General features: G+C 50.2%; 2 protein-coding genes and 1 long non-coding RNA gene across 6 annotated transcripts in view; all 3 read right to left on the bottom strand.

Moving 5' to 3' along the window:
* The window catches only part of arhgap39 (Rho GTPase activating protein 39), a 621,406-nt gene that overhangs the window by 46,385 nt on the left and 549,796 nt on the right, over positions 1 to 25,225 (bottom strand). The window lies entirely within an intron of this gene.
* On the bottom strand, positions 2,414 to 5,468 carry LOC129705715 (uncharacterized). The gene is made up of 2 exons (XR_008724954.1): positions 4,745 to 5,468; positions 2,414 to 2,849 (listed from the first exon to the last, which is right to left on the bottom strand). It is a non-coding gene; the product is annotated as an uncharacterized LOC129705715 (long non-coding RNA).
* Positions 5,495 to 24,925, bottom strand: pycr3 (pyrroline-5-carboxylate reductase 3). 2 transcript variants are annotated; one of them, XM_055649293.1, is made up of 6 exons: positions 24,758 to 24,925; positions 19,636 to 19,700; positions 14,700 to 14,879; positions 12,447 to 12,659; positions 10,917 to 11,009; positions 5,495 to 6,863 (listed from the first exon to the last, which is right to left on the bottom strand). In XM_055649293.1, exons 1-6 carry the CDS (start codon positions 24,834 to 24,836, stop codon positions 6,651 to 6,653), a joined length of 843 nt encoding a protein of 280 aa, XP_055505268.1. In that variant the 5' UTR covers positions 24,837 to 24,925; the 3' UTR covers positions 5,495 to 6,650. The 2 variants fall into 2 exon arrangements, with proteins under 2 accessions (XP_055505268.1, XP_055505277.1); XM_055649302.1 differs by having other exon boundaries at positions 12,471 to 12,659.

Raw genomic sequence — 25,225 nt, 5'->3', positions numbered from 1 at the left:
CACCAAAGGTCAAATGAGCGTAGATCCCCCCTCACGTGACCGAAAATTTTAACTGGAAGACATATGTCAGATCGGTACATGTAAGTGAATGGGGAAACACGCACTTTCCCACCCGTTAAAAACATGGAAAACGGCCGATTTTTGAGCTGAGATTTTCTGTGCTAGTCGGGGTGACTGTGAAGCACAGCGACCTAAATTTTTCAGGCAAAAAAAAAGATAGAAAGTAAGGTAATTACAAGAGGGAACTGAAGGTGGAAAAACAGCGGAAGTGAACAGCGGACATTTGCCATGGAGATTTTAAGATCCAAAATATCAGGAATTAACACGTTTGCACGCTGAATTTCATCAAAAGTAAGTTAATAATGCCTTACTTTTGATGAAATTCAGCGAGCAAACGCGATAAATTTCAGCTAAAAAATCGGCCGTTTTCCATGTTTTTAACGGGTGGGAAAGTGCGTGTTTCCCCATTCACTAACATGTACCGATCTGACATATGTCCTGCAGTTAAAATTTTCGGTCACGTGAGGGGGGATCTACGCTCATTTGACCTTTGGTGAAATCACCCTATACGTTCATTCAGTAGCTGAACCTAGACACACTTACCACAGTTGAGGCAGCCAGAGGCTCTATCCGTTCCCTGGCCTCCCACATCCTGTAAACCTCACACTGAATCATCTTACCCGTCATGTCTTCACCGCGTCCCATCCTCTCCAACTTTTGCCGTAGTCTCCTCTCCTCCTCAGCCTCCTCGCTGAAGACTCACACTTTTCTCAAAAGGCACTTTCCCCGACTGGTCGCTCCCAGACAGCAAACCTTGCCAATTACCAGCAGTAGCCAATTAGCCACAACCAATCTGCAAACTAAATCCCTCAGCCAATCACCGAACCCGCTCCTGCTGTTCCCGAACTTGAAGGTATGTGCTCCTCTTCGATGGTTGTGCCCAGTTTTAAACTACTGCTACAGAAAGGAAACACAATGAAATGAAGTGAAATGAAATGATTCAATTTATTGTCATTGTCAGTGTACAGTACAGAGACAACGAAATGCATTTTTAGCATCTCCCTTGAAAGGGAGACACAGGGCGTCGCGGTGTGCCCGCGCCTGCCGCCGTAACATTCCATTACAGGCAAAGGTGGGTGAAGTGTCTTGCCCAAGGACACAACGACAGTATGCACTCCAAACGGGATTTGAACCGGCTACCTTCCGGTCGCCAGCCGAACTCTTAGCCCATTGTGCTATCTGTCGTCCCAAGAGCTTACCTTTCAGCCAATCACCAAATTGCTGGACATCGAGTATTGGACATTTCCAAGTCAAGTTATTTTTATTTCTATAGCACATTTAAAAAAACTCTCGTTGACCAAAGTAGGGATGAACCACTCCAGTTCTTCAACCCCGAAGCTGTACCTGATCACACGACCATCAGAACGTGAGCAACGCACAAAGTACTGGAGGAACGCAGAGGGTCAAGCAGTGCCTGTGGAGGACGTGGATAGCTGATGTCTCATAGAACAGCACAGGCCCTTCGGCCCACTATGTCTGTGCTGTGTCTGGGGGGCTACCATCGACTCCACAGTCAAAAAGGCACAACTGCGGATGTACTTCCTGCGTCAGCTGAGGAAGCACAATCTGCCACTGGCAATGATGATCCAATTCTATACGGCCATCGTAGAGTCTGTCCTCACTTTCTCCATCATGGTCTGGTTTGGCTCAGCCACCAAGCACGACACCCGGAGGCTGCAGCGAATCGTCCGATCAGCAGAGAAGGTTATCGGCTGCAACCTTCCCTCCATTGATGAACTGTACACTGCAAGGGCCAGGAAGCGAGCGGGCAAGATCATCTCTGACCCCTCTCACCCTGGCCACAAACTCTTTGACTCACTTCCCTCTGGAAGGCGACTCCGGACTGTCAAAGCTGCCACAGCCCAACATAAAAACAGCTTTTTTCCACGAGTAGTAGCTCTACTCAATAACCAAAAATCTGGAGCCTCCTTTTGCTCTGATATTTTATTTAATTCACATGTTTAATTGATAATGTTTTATTATTGTTTAATGTTTTATGTGTCAGTCCTAACTGTCACTGTATGTCATGTTGTCATTTGTGGGCGGAGCACCAAGGCAAATTCCTTGTATGTGAATACTTGGCCAATAAACTTATTCATTCATTCATTATATTCCTTACATTTCCACGTGCCTAACTAAAAAACTCTTAAACACCACTTTTGTATCTGCCTCCACCACCATCACTAGCAACACGTTCCAGGCACCCACCACCCTGTAAAAAAACTTTGTCCTTCCCACCTTCACCTATGCCCGCTGGTATTTTTGATATTTGGAAAGGCAGATGCACAGGTGCAATGAATCATCTTGGAGACTGAAGGCTTGGAACAGATTCAACAGAGCCTCGAGCACTAAATTGAATTTGTATGATTATACTTTATTGACAACTGATATTAAATAATTACAACATTCTTGCCTCACTACCAGTACAACTGGTCAGCATCAGTTCCCCTCATTTATATTGCAAATTCGCTTGATTCATATTTTGATAACATTCATGTGCTGGTCCCTGGGTTACCCAAGTCCTCTCTGAAGGAGGAATATTACCTCTTGATGCCTCAGTAAACCTGCGGTAAGCAGTCATAATTCTGCATCATTAACCAATCAAATAATGTAAACCAATTGATGTAAACAAAAAAAATCGTTAAGATATTGTACAGGTAGTTTGTTCACAAAATTATCAAGTTTCAGATTTAATATTTTCCTGCTTTAACCAGCAGGCCTCACAGTGCCAGAGTCCCAGGTTAGTTCCTGACCTCGGCTGCTGTATGTGTGGAGTTTGCACGTTCTCCCTGTGACCACGTGGGTTTTCTCCCACATCCCAAAGGTGCTTTGAGGTTCCAAAAAAGCTGGAGAAACCAGCGGGTGCAGCACATCCCGAAGGAAATAGGCACGTGCGGGTTTTGTAGGTTCCATAATTGGCCCCGCTGCAAATTGCCCAGCTTTTTTGTGTCACCTTCGATTCTCCAGCATCTGCAGTTCCCTCTTAAACACTGGGTTTGTAGGTTAATTGGCCCTCTGCAAATTGCCCTCTCGTGTGTCAGCAGATGAGAAAGTGGGATAACGTAGAACCAGTGTGAACGGATGATAGGTGTGGGGTCAGTGAGCCAAAGGGCTGGTTCCATGCTGTATCCATCAACCAACCAGACTAAAAACAGTAACCACCTATAATAGTTGGTGTGGCGGCGCCCAAGGGCAGCGGCTCGACTGCAGTCCGTCTGTCTTTTATAAATTTTTGTCCCGTTAGATGTATGTTTTTGGTTTTAATTTGTATTATTTTTTAGCTGTGTATATGTGGGGGGTGGGGGGAAACCGTTTTAAATCTCTTCCCTGTACGGGGATCCAACACTACTTCCCTGTCGGGTCTCCGGTGTCGTTGGGCCTAACATCATGGAGCTGGCGGCCGCCTCCAACCGGAACCAACCTGAGGGTTCCAGTCGCGGAGCCTGCGGACTCGCCATCGCAGAGCTGGCCGACTTCGGAGCAGGGAGAGCTGTGGTGTCCACCGGCTGCGACCCGACTTCGGAGCTTCGGAGGCTCCAGCCGCAGGCCCGGTGGACAGGAACATCGGGAGTTCGCAGGTCCCTGGTGGAGCTCCCACAACGGCAACTTCTCCCGTCGGAATCGCGGGGTTTAAATGACTCAGAACGGGGCCTAACATCGCCCGGCGCGGCTTAAACGGCCGCGGGACTTACCATCGCCCGCCGGGGGCTTTAACATCAGGAGCCCCAGTCACCTCAACGCTGCAGTTGGACTGCTGGACCGCGGGACAAGAACAAAGGGAAGAGATAAGACTTTTGCCTTCCATCACAGTGAGGAGGTGTTGGAGATTCACTGTGATGGATGTTTGTGTAAATTGTGTTAAGTGTGTGTCTTGGTTTTTTTTGTAATGTCATGACTGTAGGAATGAAATTTCGTTCAAACCCTGTCTGAATGACAATAAAAGGCATTCTATTCTATATACATAAAGTGCTGTAGTCACTCAGCAGCATCTCTGGAGAAAAAGGATAGATGATGTTTCAGGCTGAAGTAAGGTCCCAACCTGAAGCATCAACTGTGTTTTTTCTCCAGAGATGCTGCCTGACCTGCTGGGTTACTCCAGCATTTTGAGTCTGTCTTTGGTATAAACCAGCATCTGCAGCTGCTTGTTACCAACAGGAACCATCTAGTGGATAATTGTTGCACATGTACACACACAATGATTTATTGATCACAACACCTGGCCATCAGGTGCTCCTGTAATCACTGGTACCTAGATGTCTGACCTCAGCTGTAACATTTTACAAACATTCTTTTCCTCCAAAAATAATGATTCCTTCTTATCATTTAGTTTAGAGATAGATCGGAAACAGGCCCTTCAGCCCACTGTACCCATGTTGACCATCGATCACCCACCTGTTCGCAGACACAAAATACTGGAGTAAACTCAGCGGGACAGGCAGCATCTCTGGAGAAGGAATGGGTGATGTTTCGGGTTCGAGACCCTTCTTCAGACTTGTTAGGGAAAAGGGCTGATCCCCCGCTCACACTAGTTTATTTATCCAATTTTCTCACCCACCCCCTACACACTAGGAGGCAATTTAGAGGCCAATTAACCCACAAACCTGCACGTCTTTGGGAAGTGGGAGGGAACAGGCGCACCCGGAGGAAACCCACGCAGGTCACAGGGAGAACGTGCACATTCTACACACAGACAGCACCCGAAGTCAGGATTGAACCCGAATCTCTGGCGCTGTGAGGCAGCAGCTCTACCCGCTGCGCCACCCACCGTGTGACAATCTATGCAATCCTCAATGAAAAACAAATGCGAAGCTTTTCCACTTTCCAACAGGACACGCTGTATCAAAGAGCTTGGTCAAGCAGAGTCAAGGTGGTTTTACCCAACCGAGCTGCCTCGGGCAGGGTGGGCTTACAGCAGTAAACATGTCAGTGGGGATAGTGTTGTCGATTTGTAGAGATCATATGTTTAGTGAGGTTTATATCAGAACACCTCACTAACTTCACCACCAGCAGGAGCACTTGCAATAGCAACACACACACACACACACAAAATGCTGGAGTAACTCAGCGGGACAGGCAGCATCTGTGGAGAACATGGACAGGTGACGTTTTGGGTCAGGACCCTTCCTCAGATTGAACAGTACTGGAGTAACTCAGCAGAACAGGCAGCATCTGTGGAGGTTGCTCTCTGAATATCTGAAGAAGGGTCTCGACCCGAAACATCACCCATTCTTCCTCTTCAGAGACACTGCCTGTCCTTCTGAGTTACTCCAGTTTATTGTGTCTATCTTCAGTTTAAACCAGCATCTGCAGTTCCGTCCCACACATCTATGGAGAACATGGATTGGTGACGTTTTGAGTCGCAACCCTTCTTCAGACTGTTGGGGGGGAACTGAAAAAGGGAGGGGTGGGGGGGGGGGGGGGGAAACTGAAAAAGGGAGGGGTGGGGTGGGGTGGGGAGGGAACAAAGCCTGGTGATGGATCGATACAGGGGGGGGGGGGGGGGTGGTTGATTTGACAGATGAGTGCACAAATCCCCCATACCTGTATCCACCTATCACTCGCCAGGCTTTGTCCTGCACCCCCCCACCCCCACTCCTCTCTCTTCCAGCTATCTGTGCCTGACTACAATCAGTCTGAAGAAGGGTCCCAACCTGAAACATCACCTGTCCACGTTTTGCAGAAAAGCTGCCTGACCCGCTGAGTTACTCCAGCACTTTGTGTCTTTACTGTAAACCAGCGCCTGCAGTTTGTTGCATTTTCCGTCAGCTCTGCAACAGATTCGGATGCAGCTGGTGGTCTGGAGCCCGGGGCCAGACCTGGTGGAGCCTACAGGGCCAGGGGATGTAGACATGATGGAGCCCACAGGGCCAGGCGTTGTAGGCTCCTGGGGGGCCACAGGGTGTAACGTTTCTCCAGACCCTGAGGCTGGGTCACTGGGCTTGTATTCACTGGAATTTAGAAGGATGAGAGAGGATCTTATAGAAACATATAAAAATGTTAAGGGATTAGACAGGGTAGGTGCAGGAAAAATGTTCCCGATGTTGGGCGAGTCCAGAACCAGGGGTCACGGTTTAAAAATAAAGGGGTAAGCCATTAAGGACTGAGATGAGAAAAAACTTTTTCACCCAGAGAGTTGTGAATCTGTGGAATTCTCTGCCACTGAAGGCAGTGGAAGCCAATTCAAAAGAATGGAGCGACTGGGCTTGTACACTCTGGAGTTTAGAAGGATAAGAGGGCATCTTATTGAAACATATAAGATTATTAAGGGTTTGGACTCGCTAGAGGCAGGAAACATGTTCCCGATGTTGGGAGAGTCCAGAACCAGGGGTCACAGTTTAAGAATAAAGGGGTAAGCCATTGAGGACTGAGATGAGAAAAAACTTTTTCACCCTGAGAGTTGTGAATCTGTGGAATTCTCTGCCTCACAAGGCAGTGGAGGCCAATTCACTGGATGTTTTCAAGACAGAGTTAGATTTAGCTCTTAGGGCGAAAGAAGGCAAGGGATTTGTGGAGAAAGCAGGAACGGGGTAGCGATTGTAGATGATCAGCCATGATCATATTGAATGGCGATGCTGGCTCGAAGAGCCTACTCAACGTTGCCCCAGCCCCTGGTGGGGTTGTAAGCGCTTGCCCACCTCGCGGGCATGGTCGGTGGCAGCCCCCACTGCATCCATGACGGTGCTGCGGAGGTTGCCCTTCTCCAGCTGGTACAGGCCGTGCACGGTGGTCCCGCCCGGCGTACACACGTCACTCTTCAACTTGGCCGGGTGCTCTCCAGAATCCAGCATCATCTTCCCAGCTCCCTGCAAGAAGAGAGAGAGAGAGAGAGAGAGGTCACCCACAGCAACCTTTATTACAGATCCACCACCAGCTATCCAACACCCTTGGTCCCAGAGCCGTTCTGTCTCAAACCATGGGCAGCACGGTGGCACAGCGGTAGAGTTGCTGCCTCACAGCACAAGGGACCCAGGTTCCATCCTGACTACGAGTACTGTCTGTACGGCGTTTGAACGTTCTCCCTGTAACCATGTGGGTTTTACAATAGACAATAGGGGCAGGAGTAGGCCATTCGGCCCTTCGAGCCAGCACTGCCATTCACTATGATCATGGCTGATCATCCACAATCATGTTCCTGTTCCTGCCTTCTCTCCATATTTTTAAGAGCCCTATCTAGCTCTCTCTTGAAAGCATCCAGAGAACCTGCCTCCATTACCTTCTGAGGCAGAGAATTCCACAGACTCACCACACTCTGTGAGAGAAAGTGTTTCCTCGTCTCCGTTTTAAATGGCTTACTCCTTATTCTTAAACTGTGGCCCCTGGTTCTGGACTCCCCCAACATCGGGAACACGTTTCCTGCCTCTAGCGTGTCCAAGCCCTAACATAATCTTATACGTTTCATCCTTCTAAATTCCAGTGTATACAAGCCCTGTCGCTTCTCTCAACATATGATAGTCCCCGCCATCCCGGGAATTTTCTCCGGGTGCTCTGGTTTCCTCCCATACTCCGAAAGACGTACAGGTTTGTAGGCGAATTGGCTTCTGTAAATTGGCCATAGTGTGTAGGATAGAACTATTATACAGGTGATCACTGGTCGGTGCAGACTCAGGGGGCGAAGTGTCTGTGTCCACGCTGTATCTCTAAACTAAAGAAAAACTAGACTGAGCTATCAGGAGAGGTTGTGTAGGTTAGGGCTTTATTCCTTGGAGTGCAGGAGGATGAGAATTAATTTGTAGAAGTGTATAAGATTGTGAGAGGGATAAATAGGATGAATGCATAGAGTCTTTTGCCCAGAGTAGTGGAATCGAGAATCAGAAGGCATAGGTTTAAGGTGAGGGGTGAAAGATTTAATAGGAACATTTTCCACACAAAGGGTGGTGGGTGTATGGAACAAACTGCAGGAGGAGATAGTTGAGGTAGGGACTATTGCAATGTTTAAGAAACATCGGGACAGGTACATGGATAGGATAGGTTTGGAGGGATATGGGTCAAACACAGGCAGGTGGGACTAGTGTAGTGTAGATGGGACTTGGAGTGAATAGTGTGGAAACAGGCCCTTCAGCCCAATTTGCCCACACCGGCCACACTAGTTACATCTCAGCTACACTAGTCCAGAGCAGCCTATCATGGGACATGTTGGCCGGTGTGGGCAAGTTGGGCTGAAGGGCCTGTTTCCACACTATCACTCTATGACTAAATGAGTTCAGAAGTCTGATAACAGCGGGGTAGAAGCTGTGTGACTGTCACCCATGGTGACATTTATTACATGTAATCTAATAAGGCCGCATCCAAGAAACTTCAATTAGATGTACTTCAAAATGGACATTATTTTGTTAAAATAGCCCTCATGACTTACTAATGTTTTAATTGTGGCCGTCAGTCGGGGAGGATTATTTAGTTGAATCTTCTTTTACTCTTTGGTATTTTAAATACGTTCATTTTAAGATAAAAATAAAAATAATAAAAGACGAACAAAAACATATAAATAAAAATAAAAGGATTTGTTCTACAAAATTTGGATTCATTCAAAAGGCTGCACTTAATGGCTAAGAAGGCCCCATGCAGCCTAGAAGGCCGCACTTAATGGACTTCAGGCCTTCACACCTGGTTCAGTCTATGCCGCGGAGGTGAGGTGGGGGGAGGGGGGGAAAGAGGGCGAGATACCAGCCCGCAAAGTCGGCTATGGGAATGGATCTGCCGGGTCCAGCCGGGCCAGAGTTCCAGAGGCCTGGCCGCAGGGGGCCAGTTCACCCTGGGAAGTCCCAATGAAGTCGAGATCGGCCGCCTCACCCGGCCTAGGGGACACACACATTTCCAGGGGGAGATGTCAAGTGCGCTCTGGTAATTTTGTCCGGATTACAGGAGGTGCCGGATCACCAGATGCCAGATGATCGGCGGTGGAGCTGTAGCAACTTACACATGTACACAGCTGGAGTAACTCAGCGGGTCTGGCAGCATCTGTGGGCGGCCTGCAGCAGTACGGAGTGGTGGAGGACATCAACAACATGGTCTGGCCAGGCTGACCCTGCAACTCCCACCCACTGCCCACAATAGCTGCTGGGAAGAAGCTATTCTTGTAGCCGCTGGTCAACGTTTTTAGACTACATTTTAGTTTAGAGATGCAGCATGGAAACAGGCCCTTCAACCCACCGAGTCCACACTGTTCATCCGTTCATACTTCAGCTTACACCCCAGCGGCATGAACATTGATTTCTCTAACTTCAAGTAACCCTGGCTTTCCCTCTCTCTCCATCCCTCCCCTTCCCAGTTCTCCCACCAGTCTTACTGTCTCTGACGATATTTTATCTTGGTTTGAGAAAGAACTGCAGATGCTGGAAAAATCGACGGTAGACAAAAATGCCGGAGAAACTCAGCGGGTGAGGCAGCATCTATGGAGCGAAGGAATCGGTGACGTTTCGGGCCGAAACCCTTCTCTCTGTTTGCTTTGTCTTCTCCCAGCTAACAATGATCCATTCTACATGTTCCTTGATCTCCATCCCCTTTGCCCTGTTCTCACACCTCACATTATAAGAATGCAGGGCGACTTAGACAGGTTGGGGGAGTGGGCAGATGCATGACAGATGAAGTTTAATGCGGATAAATGTGAGGTTATCCACTTTGGTAGCAAAAACAGGAAGGCAGATTATTATCTAAATGTCGTCAAGTTGGGAAAAGGGGAAGTACAACAGGATCTGGGGATCCTTGTTCATCAGCCTATGAAAGTAAGTCTGAAGAAGGGTTTCGGCCCAAAACGTTGCCTATTTCCTTTGCTCCATAGATGCTGCTGCACCCGCTGAGTTTCTCCAGCTTTTTTGTGTACCTATGAAAGTAAGCATGCAGGTACAGCAGGCAGCGAAGAAAGCAAATGGCATGTTGGCCTTTATAACAAGAGGAATCGAATATAGGAGCAATAAGGTCCTTCTGCAGTTGTACAGAGCCCTAGTGAGACCACACCTGGAGTATTGTGTGCAGTTTTGGTCCCCTCATTTGAGGAAGGACATTCTTGCTATTGAGGGAGTGCAGCGTAGGTTTACAATGTTAATTCCCAGGATGGCGGGACTGTCATATGCTGAGAGAATGGAGCAGTTGGACTTGTACACTCTGGAGTTTAGAAGGATGAGAGGGTATTTTCATTGAAACACATAAGATTATTAAGGGTTTGGACACCCTAGAGGCAGGAATTCCCGATGTTGGGGGAGTCCAGAACCAGGGGCCACAGTTTATGAATAAGGAGTAAGCCATTTAGAACAGAGACAAGGAATTCTCTGCCTCATAGGGCGGTGGAGGCAGGTTCTCTGGATGCTTTCAAGAGAGAGCTAGATAGGGCTCTTAAAAATAGCGGAGTCAGGAGATATCAGGAGAAGGCAGGATTGGGGTACTGATTGGGGATGATCGGCCATGATCACATTGAATGGCAGTGCTGGCTCGAAAGGGCTGAATGGCCTCCTCCTGCACCTATTGTCTAATGAATATCGATCTCCCTCTCCCCTGACATCAGTCCCAGCCCGAATTGTCATCCATTCCTTTCCTCCAGAGATGCCGCCTGTCCCGCTGAGTTACTCCAGCATTTTGTGTCCATCCTACACACTTGGGGCAATTTACAGAGGGCCAATTATCCGACAAACCAGCGCGTCTTTGGATTGTGGGAGGAACCCGGAGCACCTGGAGGGAATCTACGGGGTCACGGGGAGAACGTGCAAACTCCACACACACAGACAGACAGACAGTATCCGTAGTCAGGATGAAACCGGGGTCGGTAGCACTGTGAGGCAGTGACTCTACCGCTGCGGCACTGTGCCACATGGCCACTTGCGGCAGGGGAGGGGGTGAAGGCCACACAACGTTGATTGGTCACCTACCAGCAGAGTGTGAGCCACAAGCTTCTTGGACAACTCGTACGGCATGCCCATCTTCACAGCCCCGTCTATCAGCGCCTCCGCAAACAGGTACACCTACAGAGGGAGCGGAGAGAGCATTTACAAAGGGTGCCTTCCCTGATCTGTCTTAAAGCACTTGGGGGCATCAACACAAGATAGCGGAGGTGTTCAGCGAAACGCTCGCCCGGGTCTCACCAATATACAGGAGTCCACACCTAGAACAGCGGATACAGTGGATGAGGTTGGAGGAGGTGCAAGTGAACCTCTGCTTCACCTGAAAAGACTGTGGTGACCCCTGGACGGAGTCGAGGTATAGGGACAGGTGTTGCGTCTCCTGCGGTTGCAGGGAAAGGTTCCCTGGGAAGGGGTGGTTTGGCGGGAAGGGATGAGTTGACCAGAGTTTGGGACAAAGACCCATCATTTATTTATTTGCCTCTCTACTCCACAATTTGATATTTCTAATAGAAAACATCACATGTGGTTAAAGAGCACATTGTCAGATTTTACTAAAGGCCATTTTTATACATTTTATTTCACCATGTAAAAATTACAACTGTGTTTATACATAGCCCCCCCATTTCAAGGCACCATAATGTTTGGGACACATGGTTTCACAGGTGTTTATAATTGCTCAGGTGTGTTTAAATGCCTCCTTAATGCCGGACAGGTTGGGGGAATGGGCAGATAAAGTTTAATGCGGATAAATTTGAGGTTATCCACTTTGGTAGAAAAAACAGGAAGGCAGATTACTATCTAAATGGCATCAAGTTGGGAAAAGGGGAAGTACAATGGGATCTGGGGGTCCTTGTTCATCAGTCAATGAAAGTAAGCATGCAGGTACAGCAGGCAGTTAAGATGCGAATGGCACGTTGGCCTTTAGAACAAGAGGAATCGAATATAGGAGTAAAGAGGTCCTTCTGCAGTTGTACAGAGCCCTAGTGAGACCACTCCTGGAGTATTGTGTGCAGTTTTGGTCCCCTAATTTGAGGAAGGACATTCTTGCTATTGAGGGAGTGCAGCGTAGGTTTACAAGGTACATTCCAGGGATGGCGGCACTGTCATATGCTGAGAGAATGGAGCAGCTGGGCTTGTACACTCTGGAGTTTAGAAGGATGAGAGGCGATCTCATTGAAACATGTAAGATTGTTAAGGGTTTGGTCACGCTAGAGGCAGGAAACATGTTCCCGATGTTGGGGGAGTCCAGAACTAGGGGCCACAGTTTAAGAATAAGGAGTAAGCCATTTAGAACGGAGACGAGGAAAAACCTTTTCTCACATTTCCTATCCACATAGCCGTGTGTGTGTGTTGGGTGGTGTCAGTGTGTGGGGATGGCAGGGACTGGATGGGTTGAAGGGCCTGTTTACGTGCTGTTTCAGTAGATGACAGTGAACATTTCCTATCCACATAGCCGTGTGTGTGTGTTGGGGTGGTGTCAGTGTGTGGGGATGGCGGGGACTGGATGGGCTGAAGGGCCTGTTTACGTGCTGTTTCAGTAGACGACAGTGAACGTACGTAGGCCACACCGCTGCCGCTAACCCCGGTGTGGATGTCGATGTAGGACTCGGGCGTTTCTTCGCACAAGCCGCAGGCAGAGACGAGGCCCTTCAGGAGGTCGGCGTCGGACGTTGTGGCGTGGGTCCCGCGGCAGAACACACTGGCACCTTGCAGTACCGTGCAGGGCAGGTTGGGCATCATCCGCAGAACCCTGCAGCCCTGCGGTAGAAGCTGTGGAGAGTAGCACAGTGGAGGCATAGAGTCAGGCAGTGCAGAAACAGGCCGCTCAGCCCAACTCCCCCGTGCTGGCCACAGTGCCCGAGGGGACGGGAAATCAGGAGACATGCGTTTAACCTGAAATTTTTTTTAAATTACTCCTTAAAAAATAACGGCATGGTGGCACAGCGGTAGAGCTGCTGCCTCACAGCACCGGAGACCCGGGTTCAATCCTGACTACAGGCACTGTCTGTACGGAGATTGTACATTTGTACTCGGTTGGTCGAAGGACCTGTTGCCACGCTGTATCTCTAAAGTCTAAAGTGAGAGGGGAAATATTTAATAGGAACCCAAGCAGCAACCTATTCCACACAGAGGGTGGTGGGTAAATGAAACGAGCTGCCTGCAAGAGTGAAAAACAAAGTGCTGGAGTAATTCAGCAGGTCAGGCAGCATCTCTGGAGAGAAGACACAAAATGCTGGAGTAACTCAGCGGGACAGGCAGCATCTCTGGAGAGAAGGAATAGATGACGTTTCGGGTCGAGTCCCGTATACTGATCTAAATATCCTTCAAACAGTGTTATAGTATCTGCCACAACTGCCTCCTCCAGCACAAGGAACTGCAGATTCGTGAATCTTGAGTAAAACGCAGTGTTGGGAGTAACTCAGCGGGTCAGGCAGCATCTGTGGAGAACATGGATAGGTGACGTTTCACAGAGTGCTGGAGTAACTCAGCGGGTCAGGCAGCATCTGTGGAGAACATGGATAAGTGACGTTTCACAGAGTGCTGGAGTAACTCAGCGGGTCAGGCAGCATCTGTGGAGAACATGGATAAGTGACGTTTCACAGAGTGCTGGAGTAACTCAGCGGGTCAGGCAGCATCTGTGGAGAACATGGATAGGTGACGTTTCACAGAGTGCTGGAGTAACTCAGCGGGTCAGGCAGCATCTGTGGAGAACATGGATAGGTGACGTTTCACAGAGAGTGCTGGAGTAACTCAGCGGGTCAGGCAGCATCTGTGGAGAACATGGATAAGTGACGTTTCACAGAGTGCTGGAGTAACTCAACGGGTCAGGCAGAATCTGTGGAGAACATGGATAGGTGATGTTTCACACAGTGCTGGAGTAACTCAGCGGGTCAGGCAGCATCTGTGGAGAACATGGATAGGTGATGTTTCACACAGTGCTGGAGTAACTCAACGGGTCAGGCAGAATCTGTGGAGAACTGCTGACCCGCTGGAGGGGGGGAGGGGATGTTTTGAGAGGTGGGGGACAATCCCCCCCATGTTTTGTGAAACGTGTTGCAGCAAAACCGAAGCCTCTGAAGTCGAGTTGCAGCCACAACGTCACCTCATCTTTGTCAACTGCTGGTGAAAACTCACTGGTGCAGGAGCATCCGACAACAGGCAGCTGATCTTGCTGCAGTGATCTTGCCCGCAGTGCTGGGAGATGGTTGCTCACCACATCCTCATTCACACACGTTTACTTTACTTTAGAGACACTGCAAAAACAGATCCTTCAGCCGAACTTGCCCACACTGCAGCCAACATGTCCCATCTACACTAGTCCCACCTGCCCACGTTTAGTCCATATCCCTCCAAACTTGTCCCATCCATGTACCTGTCTAACTGTTTCTTAAACGTTGGGATAGTCCCAGCCTCAACTACCTCCTCTGGCAGCTTGTTCCATACACCCACCACCCTCTATGTGAAAAAGTAACAATTAACCTACAAACCTGCACGTCTTTGGAGTGTGGGAGGAAGCCGGAGGACCCGGAGAAAATCCACGCATGTCACAGGGAGAACGTGCAAACTCCGTAAAGACAGCACCTGTAGTTAGGATCGAACCCGGATCTCTGGCTCAACTCAACTGCTGCACCACCATGCTGCAGATCTTGTGCAACACCAGGAACTACCAGTGGCAAATCCCCACGCTCATTCCCCACCCCCCCCTTAAAAAAAAGCAATACTTCTGCAAAGCAATGCATAACAGGGCTGCCATGAACAAGTACAGCAGTGGCAGTGAGCAGCATGTCTAGCCCGTACACAGCTACTCACGCTCTCCAATGTGTCTATCGTGACCCCGGCTGCCACAGACACCACCAGGTGGGCTGGTGTGACCAGCGGGCAGATGTTCACCAGGACGTTGGTCAGGAGGTGAGGCTTGACGGCCAGGAAGAGGACGGTACAGTTCTTCACCACGCTGCCATTGTCGTGTGTGGTCCGCATTCCCATTTCCTGCACGCAGAGACCGGCAGAGAAACAAGATCAGCAAAATATCACTCACCAAGCCACACAGTATGGGATCAGGCCCGCAGTGGCACCAGGCTGCAGTGCGGACCACAGTGGGACGGGGTAGCGGTGGGGACCACAGTGGGACGGGGCAGCAGTGGGGACCACAGTGGGACGGGGCAGCGGTGGGGACCACAGTGGGACGGGGCAGCAGTGGGGACCACAGTGGGACGGGGCTGCGGTGGGGACCACAGTGGGACGGGGCAGCAGTGGGGACCACAGTGGGACGGGGCAGCGGTGGGGACCACAGTGGGACGGGGCTGCGGTGGGACGGGGCAACGGTGGGGACCACAATGGGGTGTTGGTGGGGTGGGGACGGGGCAGCAGTGGGACGGGGCTGCGGTGGGGACCGCAGTGGGACGGGGCAGCGGTGGGACGGGGACAGGGCTGCGGTGGGGACCACAGTGGGACGTGGGACGGGGCAGTGGTGGGGACCACAGTGGGACTGGGCTGCGATGGGGACCACAGTGGGACGTTGCAGCGGTGGGGACCATAGTGGGACGGGGCTGCGGTGGGGACCACAGTGGGACGGGGCTGCGGTGGGGACCACAGTGGGACGGGGCTGCGGTGGGGACCACAGTGGGACGTTGCAGCGGTGGGGGACCACAGTGGGACGGGGCTGCAGTGGGACGGAGCAACGGTGGGGACCACAATGGGACGGAGCAACGGTGGGGACCACAATGGGACGGGGGGGCAACGGGGACAACAGTGGGACGGGGCAACGGTGGGGACCACAGTGGGACGGGGCAACGGTGGGGACCACAATGGGACGGGGCTGCGGTGGGACGGGGCAACGGTGGGGGGACCGCAGTGGGACGGGGCTGCGGTGGGGGACGGGGCTGCGGTGGGACGGGGCAACGGTGGGACGGGGCTGCGGTGGGACGGGGCAACGGTGGGGACGGGGCTGCGGGGGGGACGGGGCAACGGTGGGACGGGGGCAAACGGTGGGGACGGGCTGGGTGGGGCTGCACGGTGGGACGGGGCTGCGGTGGGGACCACAGTGGGACGGGGCTGCGGTGGGGACCACAGTGGGACGTTGCAGCGGTGGGGACCACAGTGGGACGTTGCTGCGGTGGGGACCACAGTGGGACGTTGCCGCGGTGGGGACCACAGTGGGACGTGGCAGCGGTGGGGACCACAGTGGGACGTTGCAGCGGTGGGGACCACAGTGGGACGGGGCAGCGGTGGGGACCACAGTGGGACGGGGCAGCGGTGGGGACCACAGTGGGACGTTGCAGCGGTGGGGACCACAGTGGGACGTTGCAGCGGTGGGGACCACAGTGGGACGGGGCAGCGGTGGGGACCACAGTGGGACGGTGCAGCGGTGGGGACCACAGTGGGACGTTGCAGCGGTGGGGACCACAGTGGGACGGTGCAGCGGTGGGGACCACAGTGGGACGTTGGGACGGGGCAGCGGTGGGGACCACAGTGGGACGGTGCAGCGGTGGGGACCACAGTGGGACGTTGCAGCGGTGGGGACCACAGTGGGACGTTGCAGCGGTGGGGACCACAGTGGGACGGTGCAGCGGTGGGGACCACAGTGGGACGGGGCAGCGGTGGGGACCACAGTGGGACGGGGCAGCGGTGGGGACCACAGTGGGACGGGGCAGCGGTGGGGACCACAGTGGGACGGGGCAACGGTGGGGGCCACAGTGGGGCGGGGCAGCGGTGGGGACCACAGTGGGACGGGGCAGCGGTGGGGGCCACAGTGGGACGGGGCAGCGGTGGGGGGACACACAGTGGGACGGGGCTGCGGGGGGGCGGTGGGGACCACAGCGGTGGGGACCACAGTGGGACGGGGCTGCGGTGGGGACCACAGTGGGACGGGGCAGCGGTGGGGACCACAGTGGGACGGGGCTGCGGTGGGGACCACAGTGGGACGGGGCTGCGGTGGGGACCACAGTGGGACGTTGCAGCGGTGGGGACCACAGTGGGACGTTGCAGCGGTGGGGACCACAGTGGGATGGGGCAGCGGTGGGGACCACAGTGGGACGGGGCTGCGGTGGGGACCACAGTGGGACGGGGCTGCGGTGGGGACCACAGTGGGACGTTGCAGCGGTGGGGACCACAGTGGGACGTTGCAGCGGTGGGGACCACAGTGGGACGGGGCAGCGGTGGGGACCACAGTGGGACGGGGCTGCGGTGGGGACCACAGTGGGACGGGGCTGCGGTGGGGACCACAGTGGGACGTTGCAGCGGTGGGGACCACAGTGGGACGGGGCCGTTAGTGCTGGGGGGGGGGGGGGGGGGGGGGGGGGGGGGGGGGGAGACCAGCGGTTGGTCGAGGACACGCTTCCAAAGAACAAAGAGGGAACATTGGGGGCTATAGTTCAGCTTAGAGAGTTTAGAGATACAGCGCGGAAACAGGCCCTTCGGCCCACCGAGTCCGCACGGTCCAGCGATCCCCGCACACTAACACCACCGAACACACACCAAGCCAATTAACCTACAAACCTGCACGTCTTTGGAGTGCGGGAGGAAACCGAAGATCTCGGAGAAAACCCACGCGGTCCTGGGGAGAACGTACAAACTCTGGACAGACAGCACCTGTAATCGGCATTGAACCCGGGTCTCTGGCGCTGTGAGGCAGCAACTCCACCACTGCGCCACTATAATAAATACATTGTCAGCACCATATGCGTGGTGACTCTTTGCATACGTTGTGTATGATTTGCAAAACAAAAAACCCCACTGTGACATGTCAATCTATCAGCCCAACCCATCTACGTGACCAAGATGCCCCATCTTAGTCCCATTTGCCCCCATTTGGCCCATATGTCCCTCTAGATCTTTCTAGCCGCATGGAAACCAGCCATTTTCTCCACTGACCCATCCCTATTAATTCAATTTTCCTGCACTTGAAACATACATAGCAACTTGGGGAACGGGCAAACTCCACACAGACAGCACCTGAGGTCAGGACGGAACCCGGTCTCTGGCGCCATGAGACAGCGGCTCTACAAACTGTGCCACTAAACAGAGCCTCTCCCACACAGCCAGAGACCCAGGTTCAATCCCGACCTCGCAGGCTGTCTGTACAGAGTTTGCACGTTCTCCCAGTGAGCGCGTGGGTTTTCTCTGGGTGCTCCGGTTTCCTCCCGCATCCCAAAGACTTGCGGCTCTGTAGGTTAATCGGCCCTCTGTAAATTGCCCCTTGTGTCGGGAGTGGATGAGAAAGTGGGATAAGATAGAGCTAGTGTGAACGGGTGATCGATGGCTGGTGTGGACTCGGCCTGTTTCCATGCTGAAGTCAGAGAGTGATACAGCGTGGGAACAGGCCCTTCAGCCCAACTGGCCCACACCGGTCAACATGCCCCAGCTACACTAGTCCCAATCCTACTCACCAGAGCTGCTGCCTGACCCGCTAAGTTACTCCAGCACTTTGTGTCTACCTTCGATGTAAACCAGCATCTGCAGTCTTTCCAACACACTAGTCCCACCTGCCCACGTTTGGTCCATATCCCTCCAATTTGTCCTATCCATGCACCTGTCTAACTGTTTTTTAAACGTTGGGATAGTCCCAGCCTTAGCTACCTCCTCTGGCAGCTTGTTCCATACACTCACCATTCTTTGTGTGGAAAAAGTTACCCCTCAGATTCCTATTAAATCTTTTCACCTTCACCTTGAACCTATGTCCTCCGGTCCTCGATTCCCCTACTCTGGGCAAGAGATTCTGTGCATCTACCGATCTATTCCTCTCATGATTTCATACACCTCTATAAGATCAACGCTCATCCTCCTGCACTCCAGGGAATAGAGACCCAGCCTACTCTCATAAGTCACTGGAGACATGCCCAAGTTCCTCATCGTGGATTGGAAACTGCAACCCCAGGGACAGACAGCACTACTGCGTTATCATACGAGGGATGAGAGTGAGGGAGGGATCCCAAATACAGACACTTTGTCAGCTAACTATACAGAGACACATTGACCAGGTAAATCTACAGTGTGCTAAAAGCTGACCATCAGGTGTTCAAGTCAATATGTTAAGTATGTTTACTAGGCTGTGACCTTAATTTTGTGTTTCACAGTGTATATACTTGTTTAGCTATAGTAACTGAATTGGCCCAGTAGCAGAAGCGTCCAGGTCGTGGGGCTGGAAACTGGAAGTATCCCGAGCTAATTCTGCCACCACCATCATCTACTGCGATAAGTGACGGCTGCCACTGATTATCGCCAGAAGCTCGCATCCTTTTCAGGACGGACGATGACAGCGAGGTCAACATTTGAAACATGGAAGATGGACACGAAAGAAAGAATGGACTTAATGTATCTATTGTATTTTGGGCATTTTGCGACATTTTGGATGTTAGATTAGTCCCTGTGTTTACAGTCTATGTTGAGCTAATGCAGACGTGGTACCTGGAGGGGGTTAGCCAGCGCATGCGGGGGTTACCTGGGGTGTGGGAATGTTAACAGGGGTTCTCGAAGACTGCGGCTTTATCTGTAACGTTGCATCCTCGATAGTCCTTAAACCAGGTTTGAAACTAAATAACTTGACATTATTTATGAAACCACAAACAGCTACTGTTGTGCCTGCCCATCTCTCCAGCCCTCTTGTCTCTTTACAATACGATACGATAGAACTTTATTGATACCAGGAGGGAAATTGATCTGCCAACAGTCATAATACACAAGATACGTGAAACATGAAAGCTTTGAGGTCACAGCTACAACCCTGTGCCTTCCCACACCACCTCACCTTGAACTTGCACAAGTTGTTGTCTGATGGGGCTGAAGCTATTATTTGTTCAGGCTTGACGTTTCCTAAGGAGGAAAAGATATTTAGTGTTAGATTGAGGTCTCCGCTCCTGCACCTGATGTTCCCATTGCCTGACCACCAGTGAAGCAGTCAGCACCATCCCTCAATATCAGCTGATCCAAAACATTAGTTGCACCTCCTCCAACCTCATCCACTGTATCCGTTGTTCAAGATGTGGACCAAACGCAGACTGGGCGATTGTTTCACGGAACACCTTCGCTCAGCCCGCCTGAACCAACCTGATCTCCCGGTTGCTGGACACTTTAATTTTCCTTCCCATTCCTACACAGACCTTTCTGTCCTAGATCTCCTCCATTGTCAGAGTGAGGCTAAACGCTAATTGGAGGAACAGCGTCTCATATTTCACTTGGGCAGCTGACAGCCCAGTGGTATGAATATTGATTTCTGTCACTTCAGGTAACCCCGGCATTCCCTCTCTCTCTATCCCTCCCCCACCCAAGTCACACTAGTAGGTATGTTACAATACTTACCTTCAGCGGCACTGCAGTTCTGCCACTGGCCGTGTGCGCGACTTTGGCGCCTTTGAGGGGAGAGGGGGGGCGGGATTAAAATGCCATTTTCTCCTCACTGTCCGAGATATATTTTCTCGGGCTGCTACCTGATGCTGGAAAATCGTTCCGACTTGCATTTTCGGAAGTTTATAAAAAAAAAAATCGCGTGACAATTTAATCGCTGGAGTGAAATAAAAATGCGATTCTAACGTCATCAACACCAACAATGGGAGGGATCTCACGTTGGGGACAAAACATAAGGTAAGTCGTTTATTTTACATATAAACTTGCTACTTAGGTTGACTAATCAAAATTTCCTTGCCGAAAATGTGATTATGGCTCCATACGAACCGGCAGTGTTTTTCCTGCCGATATGGGGTTTAAATTCACTGCAACCGCAACATTCCAATCGATCGCGTTCTACAAAAACCCACTCGCTAGATTATTTAAATGGCCATTAATTTACGGGAATTAAACATTAAATTCCTTCCATTTGGCCTATAAATTCATGACAATGAGATTTAAAAATCATGTTATATTGTGAATTCTTGTGTGAATGTGGACACTTAGGCTATTTAAAAATGTTAATCTTTCCTTAAGAAATGGATAGATGTTTAGATCTAGTAATTGAATTTTGGAATTAGCTACAATTGGGTAACTAACTAATTATATGCTTTAATTTCAGGTCATCCAAGTAAGATTGTTTCATATTTGTTTCAGAATGCTTCAATCTATAATAACTGAATATTTCTTTCAGTTCTCTTAATTTTTAAGAATGTTATGGGCTTTTGAATGTCCTTGATCACAGCTTTTGTGTTAAGTCAATGGAAAAGCAATAGGGAACAAGATGCTAATTTCAAAGTATGAAAATGGCCATAACATTTTTAATACTGAAGATATGAAAGTGAATTAGGTGTCAAATTAAACTTCTTTATATGCTTTATCTGATGGCATAAATTGCAGACTTGATTTTTAAAATTTCAAAATGTTGTAACATTTCTAAGCACTAGCTTCTCATTTTCACCCTACAAACAGCAAATGGCCTGTTTCCTTTATCATTGTTACTTTGTTGTATATCTTTCATTCATTGTTCTTTATCTCTCCACATCACCGTCTATATCTCTCGTTTCCCTTATCCCGAACTAGTCTGAAGAAGGGTCTCGACCCGAATCATCACCCATTCCTTCTCTCCAGAGATGCTGCCTGTCCCGCTGAGTTACTCCAGCATTTTGTGTCTATCTTCGGATTAAAGCAGCATCTGCAGTTCCTTCTTACACAAGACCTCTGACATTCATGTGGGCTTGGTAGAGTGGATTAAAAATTCGATTGGACACTTAGGGTGACACAGTGGTAGAGTTCCTGCCTCACAGCGCCAGAGACCCAGGTTCATTCCTGACCAAGGGTGCTGTCTGTACAGAGTTGCTACGGCCTGCCGAAGGGCCTGTTTCAACACTGTGTCTCTAAACTAAACTATATAGGTATGTTGCAAAACTTACCTTCAGCAGCGCTGCAGTTCTGCCGCTGCCCGTGTGCGCGACTTTGGCGCCTTTGAGAGGGGGGCGGGTTTAAAACACGATTTTCTCTAGGCTGTTGAAATCGATGTTGTTCAGCCTACTTAGTTGCTGACGAAAAATCGCTGCGACGTTCGTTCGCTGTAGGTATTTTTAAAGTAAATTGGGTTATTTAATTGTTATAGTAAATTAAAAATCATCCTCTAAAGCCGCGAACCCCGACAACGGGACGGATCTCATGTAGGGGACAACGGAAGGTAGGTTGTTTATTTTTACATTAAAAAGGGCTTCTTAAGATCCCTTTATACAAAATTTTATGTTGTGAGTAGCTGACTTGGTGGCCCATTCAATCCTGCAGTATCTTTCATGCCGACATGGGCTTCAAATTCACCGCAATGGCAACGTTCCAAACCATCGCGTTCCACACGCAAGCTGATTAAAATGGCCATTAATTTACAGCAATTGAACACTAAATCCCTTCCATTTGGCCTATAAATTACTGTCAATTAGATTTTTAAATCATGTTTTATTGTAAATTCTTGTGTGAATCTTTGGACACTTAGGCTATTTAAAAATGTTAATCTTTCCTTAAGAAATGGATAGATGTTTAGATCTAGTAAATTAATTTTGGAATTAGCTACAATTGGGTAACTAACTAATTATATGCTTTAATTTCAGGTCATCAAAGTAAGATTGTTTAATATTTGTTTCAGAATGCCACAATACGTCATTACAACAGCTGGTCCCAGCATCCTCGCCATCTTCAACAGCTCTCTGGCCACTGGCACTGTACCTACCTGCTTCAAGCATGCGGTGGTCCAGCCCCTCCTGAAAAAACCTAACCTCGACCCCACCTTCCCAAGCAACTACAGACCCATTTCTAAACTGCCTTTCCTCTCAAAAGCCCTTGAAAAGGTAATTTTACCTTATACCTTACCTTCACCAAAACATTATTTTGGAAACTTTCCAATCAGGTTTCAGGGCTCACCACAGCACAGAGTCTGCCTTGTTGAAGGTACATAATGACCAACTGCTCACCGTTGACTCCGGCGACTGTGCAATCCTGCTCCTTCTTGACCTCAGTGCAGCATTTGATACTGTCGACCACACCATCCTAATTGACCGTCTCCAGTACGGGGTTGGTATTGATGGCACTGCCCTGAGCTGGTTCATCTCCTACCTCAAAGGTAGGAGTTTCTCGACTAACATAGGCAACTCTTTCTCCTCCCCAGCTAATCTCTGCTGTGGGGTTCCACAAGGTTCCATCCTTGGCCCCATTCTCTTCTCCCTGTATATGCGTTTTGAAATAAATTTTACTCAGATGCAAGCTAAGGAATGGGATAATTGTCATCTGTTAGTTGGACAAAATCCAAAATCAGGACATTTTATTATTAAATTAATAAATAAATAAGTAGTTTGGGTGAATGTGCAGGCTTTAAACAAGAAACATTGAGAAATATATTTTGGCAAATAATAAAATGTCCTGATTTTGTTCAACTAACAGCTGACAATTATCCCATTCCTTAGCTTGCATCTGAGGAAAATTTATTTCAAAACGCATTGATAGTTTACGATTATTTAAATGGTAAATGTAGCTTCAGAAGCGTTTTCATTTTGCATGTTAAAACCCACCTGAGAACCATGGGCGATTTTGCAATTTTACTGATGGATTTTTCACTTTTAAAACTTTTCATATAACAAATGAATAAAGATAAAAAAGTCAATAATGCCTTACTTTTGATGAAATGCAGCGAGCAAACGCGATAATTCCCGATATTTTGGATCTTTAAATCTCCACGACAAATGTCCGCTGAGCACTTCCGCTGGTTTTGCACCTTCAGCTCCCTCTTGAATTTACCTTAGTTTCTATCTTTTTTTTGGACTGTAAATTTAGGTAGCTGTGCCTCACGGTCACCCCGACTGGCACAATAAATTGCAGCTCAAAAACTGTCCGTTTTCGATGTTTTTAACGGGTGTGAAAGTGCGTGTTTTCCCATTCACTAACATGTACCGGAAGTATCGCATGTACTCCACTTTAAATTTTCGGTCACGTGGGTGCGGATCTACGCTCCAGTGAACTTTCGTGAAATCACCCTATAACTGAACATGGGAGTCAACATCTCCGATGACCTCTCTTGGACCCACAATACCTCTACTCTGATCAAGAAGGCTCATCAGCGTCTCTTCTTCCTGAGGAGACTGAAGAAGGTCCATCTGTCTCCTCAGATCCTGGTGAACTTCTACCGCTGCACCATCGAGAGCATCCTTACCAACTGCATCACAGTATGGTATGGGAACTGCTCTGTCTCCGACCGGAAGGCATTGCAGAGGGTGGTGAAAATTGCCCAACGCATCACCGGTTCCTCGCTCCCCTCCATTGAGTCTGTCCAAAGCAAGCGCTGTCTGCGGAGGGCGCTCAGCATCGCCAAGGACTGCTCTCACCCCAACCATGGACTGTTTACCCTCCTACCATCCGGGAGGCGCTACAGGTCTCTCCGTTGCCGAACCAGCAGGTCGAGGAACAGCTTCTTTCCGGCGGCTGTCACTCTACTAAACAACGTACCTCGGTGACTGCCAATCACCACCCCCCCCGGACACTTATTATTATTTATTCAAATCGTTTGCTATGTCGCTCTTCAAGGGAGATGCTAAATGCATTTCATTGTCTCTGTACTGTACACTGACAATGACAATTAAAATTGAATCTGAATCTGAACATTTCTTTCAGTTCTCTAGGCTTTTGTCTGTCCTCGATCACAGCTTTTGTGTTAAGTCAATGGAAAAGCAATAGGGAACAAGATGCTAATTTCCGAGTATGAAAAGGACCATAACTTTCTTAATACTGAAGATATGAAAGTGAATTATGTGTTAAAATCTCAAAATGTTGTAACATTGCTAAACTATATCCCTGCCTTTGCCTTCTCCCCCACCCACACATAGCCTGCACCCTCTGCCATCTCTTACCTCACCCCAACACCCTCCCTGTCCCCCACCCCCACAAGCCCATTCCCTCTACCTGCCCCCTCCACCTGTGTTTACCTGCGGCCAGGATGCCGGTGGCGATGGCGAGCGCCATCCTCCCCGCGCCCACCAGGCCCACGCTCTCTTCCGCTTCCATGACGACGCCGGGGTTTGCACCAAATATTCTAGTATCTTTGGTTTGCACGGGGAGTTTGCACGGGGACGGGGAGTTTGCACGGGGACGGGGGGTTTTGGGCCAAAAGGCCTTTGCACGGGGACGGGGAGTTTGCACGGGGACGGGGGATGTTTGCACGGGGACGGGGGGTTTGCACGGGGACGGGGGTTTTGCACGGGGACGGGGGGGGGATTGCACGGGGACGGGGGGTTTGCACGGGGACGGGGGGAGATTGCACGGGGAGGGGAGATTGCACGGGGACGGGGAGTTTGCACGGGGACGGGGAGTTTGCACGGGGACGGGGGGAGAAAGCACGGGGAGGGGAGATTGCACGGGGACGGGGGGAGATTGCACGGGGACGGGGGAGATTT

This window comes from Leucoraja erinacea, chromosome 2, assembly GCF_028641065.1.
Source record: "Leucoraja erinacea ecotype New England chromosome 2, Leri_hhj_1, whole genome shotgun sequence".
Taxonomy (NCBI): domain Eukaryota; kingdom Metazoa; phylum Chordata; class Chondrichthyes; order Rajiformes; family Rajidae; genus Leucoraja; species Leucoraja erinaceus.
This window is presented reverse-complemented; position numbering and strand designations above follow the sequence as displayed.

Coding starts and splice junctions, on each gene's coding strand:
- pycr3 (XM_055649293.1), bottom strand. CDS start 24,836: ATGGAAGCGGAAGAGAGCGTGGGCCTGGTGGGCGCGGGGAGGATGGCG. Junction 19,701..24,757: donor CACCGGCATCCTGGCCGCAG/GTAAACACAGGT, acceptor TTTCCTCCTTAG/GAAACGTCAAGCCTGAACAA. Junction 6,864..10,916: donor TTGTGGCTCACACTCTGCTG/GTAGGTGACCAA, acceptor CTCTTCTTGCAG/GGAGCTGGGAAGATGATGCT.